The sequence below is a fragment of the Salmo salar genome, unplaced genomic scaffold, assembly GCF_965601325.2.
Source record: "Salmo salar unplaced genomic scaffold, fSalSal1 ptg000997l, whole genome shotgun sequence".
NCBI classification, from domain to species: Eukaryota; Metazoa; Chordata; class Actinopteri; order Salmoniformes; family Salmonidae; genus Salmo; species Salmo salar.
Window position 1 is genome coordinate 25,001 of NW_027675580.1, and position 6,090 is coordinate 31,090.

Genomic DNA, 6,090 nt, shown 5'->3' on the forward strand with positions numbered 1-6,090 from the left:
TCAGTGAACCTGCGCAGCATTCTCTCTATTTGATGTCTACGAACCAACAGATTTCAACGATTATCATATTACCCAGCAGCCATTTAGAAACAAATAAAATAAGGTTATTTCTTTTTTTTCTCTTTCTTCTGACTGTTTAAATCGGTCACATCTTGAAAAAGAGAACAGGGACATGCGATTTGTTGAGAATTTACACCTTTTTATATATATAAAAAAAAATATATATATACAGTTAACAGTTATATACAGTTGTATTTCCCTGTAGCTCAGTTGGTAGAGCATGGTGTTTGCAACGCCAGGGTTGTGGGTTCGATTCCCACGGGGGCCCAGCACAGAAAAAAAAAAAAATGTATGGAAATGTATGCATTCACTACTGTAAGTCGCTCTGGATAAGAGCGTCTGCTAAATGACTAAAATGTAAAAAAAAAAAATGTAAAAAAATGACCAGAACATGTTTAACGTTTGAAGGCTTTGCGCCAACTATCCCTGTAGACCACTAAAATCTATAACCAGGTGATCAGTGAGCTTCCTCAGCAAGTAGCTGTAACCTAGTTAATAATAAGTTACCTGAGGTAAACCTACAAGGATAGTTAATAATAAGTTACCTGAGGTAAACCTACAATGATAGTTAATAATAAGTTACCTGAGGTAAACCTACAAGGTTAGTTAATAATAATTACTTCAAAACCACAGCAAACAGCTGGGACATATAGTAATATTATATATATAATATTATATCACTGGGCTCCTGTGTGCTAACAAACCCTGTGTACCACCCCTCCCCTGTTTAACCTTGAATTTCGTTCAGAAAAACACTTCCACATTTAGCAAAACGAACCAACTCTTTACGGATCTGTTCGGTGGTAATAAACGGAGGCAGATTAGACACCACTACTCTTGTCGAAATCAGCACCAACACAACCCCTCACATAAATCATACTGGTAACTAGCCGGACAACAAGACTCACCTTTTACATTACCACAACCACCGCCTTGTTCATTCTGGATACAGAGTGTATATGTTCCTCTCCCACCTGTTCACCGACCAGGATCAATAATTCCTCCACACCATTCTCCACAACGCACCTGAAGAGACAGCGTTTCTTCTCCACTCGGTTGAGGACATCAAACTACCCTACTCCCCCCTCAACTCTAACCGATAAACAGAGGAAACCGATAAACAAACCCTCCCACCATGACAAAATACATTTGGAAAATAGGCAAAAGAATAGCTGCACTCTTTACGAACGACAAAACCTCACGTTACCAACATCTTCTTCTTCTTCTATGGTATAATGGAGGTCCTCAAACCAACGTTAAAGGAGCATGGCGCCTCCTACTGTGCTGGAGTGTGTTCAATCACGGTTTACACCATTTCTAAATCCTCCTACCTAACTCAGTACTTCTGAGAAAATAAAAAAGATCCCTACTAACTTCTAATAGACCCTCCCCCATCCCCCAAATCCCTTCCAAACCCCCATCCAACCCCGTCCAACCTCAATGACCCTACACTTCAATCTTTCCCTCTCTTCAACATCCTTACAACAATATAACAACACATGCTGCACCGTTTCATTGACAATACCCTCCAGACACAAACCATTCACATGCTGCCAACCAGATGGAAGGACCAGTTCAATGTACAATGTCCTAAACACAATCGAGGAAACACCACCTCTTCCTTCCTAATCTGACCTTTGAACCTTGGTCCACCGACCTTTCTTTGGAGGGCATATAAATGCCGTCCCTTGTGCTCAGAGTCCCATCTCTTCTGCCACACATCTATCAAAATGGCTCTGATCTCACATTTGTCCTCACCTCTACCCAGTGGAACATTAATATATATTATATCTTGTTTTAAAGTTATTTTAGCTAACTAGTCTACAATTTCATTCCATTCCACACTTGAATGTGCTGGGACCCAGCAGAATCTCACTACTAGACCCATTCTCTCATTTCTCCATAATAACATTAATACCTCCAATAGTAGGTCACTCCTAATAGATTTACCAGATGATAAACTATTCAATACAGACAGAGAATCTGAGGATACTATAACTCTAACAGGTTGTACGTCCTCCACCCACTGGAGGACAACTATTATCACCAACAGTTCAACTGAGTACACTGACAGTTCATCTGTTAGTCTTCTACATATCTGCACATCACATTCAGGAAGGTAAACACCTGCTCCTGTGGGCCCACTATCTGGGCCCTTGGATCCATCTGTGAAAAGAGGTAAAAAAGCATAACAACTTCTACCAATGTAATTGTCAACCAGTTTCCCTTTATCACTGACTTCTGACCCAATCTTTCCTTTTGTCTACCAAGGTTAGCTCAACAACAGGATCTGGGAGTAACCATGGAGGAACATCCCCTATCACCACAGAAAGGGCCAACCTCCAACTCCCTGAAACTACTCTCATCAGCAAGCTTTCCAACTGTCCAACCAAAACCACTGCCTTGTCTACTAGTATATTCCCAACAGTCATCTAGAACAGTAGCAGTGGGATGCTCAACCTCACAGCCTTTCAACCCAATAAGCTAATGACAATTTATTACGTCGTATATCCAAAGGCATCTCACCTGCCTCAACTGGTCTATAATATAAATCCATGATATTATGGGATACAAAATGGGAAAAGGGGAAATTATGATAATACTAAAAAACATCCTTCTAACTAACCCTCCACTACTTTGACCCTATCTGCTCCTGCACCAGGCAAACTAACCCTACACTCATTAAAACCCACTACCCCATTCCACTACTTTGACCCTATCTGCTCCTGCACCAGGCCAACTAACCCTACAATCATTAAAACCCACTACCCCATTCCACTACTTTGACCCTATCTGCTCCTGCACCAGGCCAACTAACCCTACACTCATTAAAACCCACTACCCCATTCCACTACTTTGACCCTATCTGCTCCTGCACCATGCCAACTAACCCTACACTCATTAAAACCCACTACCCCATTCCACTACTTTGACCCTATCTGCTCCTGCACCAAGCCAACTAACCCTACACTCATTAAAACCCACTACCCCATTCCACTACTTTGACCCTATCTGCTCCTGCACCAGGCCAACTAACCCTACACTCATTAAAACCCACTACCCCCATTCCACTACTTTGACCCTATCTGCTCCTGCACCAGGCCAACTAACCCTACACTCATTAAAACCCACTACCCCCATTCCACTACTTTGACCCTATCTGCTCCTGCACCAGGCCAACTAACCCTACACTCATTAAAAACCCACTACCCCATTCCACTACTTTGACCCTATCTGCTCCTGCACCAGGCCAACTAACCCTACAATCATTAAAACCCACTACCCCATTCCACTACTTTGACCCTATCTGCTCCTGCACCAGGCCAACTAACCCTACACTCATTAAAACCCACTACCCCATTCCACTACTTTGACCCTATCTGCTCCTGCACCAGGCCAACTAACCCTACACTCATTAAAACCCACTACCCCCATTCCACTACTTTGACCCTATCTGCTCCTGCACCAGGCCAACTAACCCTACACTCATTAAAACCCACTACCCCCATTCCACTACTTTGACCCTATCTGCTCCTGCACCAGGCCAACTAACCCTACAATCATTAAAACCCACTACCCCCATTCCACTACTTTGACCCTATCTGCTCCTGCACCAGGCCAACTAACCCTACACTCATTAAAACCCACTACCCCATTCCACTACTTTGACCCTATCTGCTCCTGCACCAGGCCAACTAACCCTACACTCATTAAAACCCACTACCCCATTCCACTACTTTGACCCTATCTGCTCCTGCACCAGGCCAACTAACCCTACACTCATTAAAACCCACTACCCCCATTCCACTACTTTGACCCTATCTGCTCCTGCACCAGGCCAACTAACCCTACACTCATTAAAACCCACTAGCCCATTCCACTACTTTGACCCTATCTGCTCCTGCACCAGGCCAACTAACCCTACACTCATTAAAACCCACTACCCCATTCCACTACTTTGACCCTATCTGCTCCTGCACCAGGCCAACGGCCTGGGAGGACGGGACACCACCACCCAACACACCCTGGAACTCTTCTGAAGTCAAATCTAGTATGACCAAATACTTCTCTGCAGCTGCCACCAAAACATATTTTTTTCTGTGATTTACATTCCATTTCTGCGGTACAGTTGATAACCATTTGCTATGAACACTAAGAAGCCAACCTTACTGAAGCATATATCACTGGTTGGCCCATCCCTCTGTGCTGTCACAGATCTACTACTCACAGGGATCCTCTCAGGATCCCTCAGCCTTGACCCATCCTCCTCTACTTTCTTCACTGCCTCAGCAGTGACAACCTGTTCCCAACAGTGGGGTCAGTGGGATTGGATAGGGGCCCCTCTACCTCTCTCTCTCTCTCTCTCTGACTGGAGGAGACAGGTGAAATGGTGTGTCTCCTCTGGTCAACAATACTCACCTTGAAAGACTCCACAGCCTGTTGGAGCTCCTTCAGCTCCTTCTCTCTCTCCTGGAATCTCTGCTGGACCTTCTGCTGACTCATCCCCAGCTGCCTCTGTGGAGAATCACTCTTCAATGAGCTATCAAGCTTTATTAGTCCAGTAGATCAATAGTATAGTAATGTGACATAGGGCCCATAGAGAGGAAGGTCTAAAAAATGGATGGTCCATTTACTAAATGATATTTATTTGTTGCTATGTGAATGATTATAGTTGTTATGGTAGGACTACATGTATCAACAGGTTGAGACTGAACTTTGGACTCATAAAAGGGCATTCAGAATGATAATAGTGTTTGACATTATAAAATGGTGATACATCTGGAGAATCTGGGTTGACATATCAATATACTCAAGGTTTGTGTTCATATTTGTTCTGCTGAGGATCAATTTCATTTCAATGATCTCATGTTCAAACAGCCTTAGTTCCTACTGTATCTTTAATTCTTTGTTTATCAGACAGTCACCAACAAGTTGTTCTGGTCTTACCTGTTTCTCAGTCCTCTCTGCTGCAGCTGACACTGTATCATGGCCTTTATGTTCATCCACTGTACACATCAGACAGATACACTGCTGATCGGTACGACAGTAAACCTCCAGCAGTTTGTCATGATGAGAGCAGATCTTCTCCTGTAGTTGTGCGGTGGCTTTGACCAGCTTGTGCCTCTTCAAAGCAGGAAATTCGTAGTGAGATTGGAGGTGAGTCTCACAGTAAGAGGCCAGACACACCAGACAGGACATGAGGGCTTTCTGCTTTCTGGTCCCAGTGCAGAAATCACACGCCACATCTCTAGGTCCAGCATAGCACAGAGCAGGAGGGGGAGCAGCCTGGAGTCCTGTCTTCTTCAGTTTCTCCACCAGCTCAGCCAACATGTTATTTTTCCTCAGCGTAGGCCTCGGACTGAAGGTCTCTCTGCACTGAGGACAGCTATAGACCCCTTTCAGAACATCCTGATCCCAGCAGCCCTCAATACAGCTCCTACAGTAACTGTGTCCACAGGGGATGGCGACTGGTTCCTTCAGTATATCCAGACAGACAGAACAACAGAACTGGTCCTGGTCCAGCAGAACTCCCTGTTGAGCCATTTGGACGGTTGTTCACTCTCACACAGACAGACGAGACAGAGACTCAGATCAGTTTCGTTTCCTCAGAAGAGAGGTTGTGGGAGGGGGAGGGATTTCCTGGTTCTGCCAGAGGGGAGGGGTTAGAGGGAGGGAGGGGTTAGAGGGAGGGAGGAAGAGAGAGAGGAACTGCATGCAACAGCAAGAGGGAGACAAATAGTTTTGTTCCAATGTTAGAGCCCTTAACATGGAACAAATGACATAATGAATCTTAAAATGTGAGTTGTTAGAATATATGAAGGGTAACAGTTTTCTATGAAGTACGTATGTATCATTATTTTAATCACCTTTATAATGCCTTATAAATCAATAAGTCCTGAGGAGGTGTGATATATGGTTATTATACAGTACCACGGCTAAGGGCTGTTCTTAGACAAGACACAACACGGATTGAGAATTATCTAACACTTTCAACAATACAATCACATTTTATTTTATTGGTTTCATACA

The 6,090-nt window shown here is 43.9% G+C and overlaps 1 protein-coding gene across 1 annotated transcript in view; it reads right to left on the reverse strand.

Moving 5' to 3' along the window:
- LOC145877384 (tripartite motif-containing protein 16-like) overlaps window positions 1-5,672 on the reverse strand; it is a 12,584-nt gene extending 6,912 nt beyond the window's left edge. The window contains exons 1-2 of the mRNA XM_082972714.1: window positions 5,008-5,672; window positions 4,480-4,575 (exon numbers count right to left, since the gene is read on the reverse strand). Coding sequence (XP_082828840.1) covers window positions 4,480-4,575; window positions 5,008-5,604 — 693 coding nt within the window. The 5' untranslated portion in view covers window positions 5,605-5,672. The remainder of the gene's footprint in view (window positions 1-4,479; window positions 4,576-5,007) is intronic.
- Window positions 5,673-6,090: the final 418 nt, after the last annotated feature.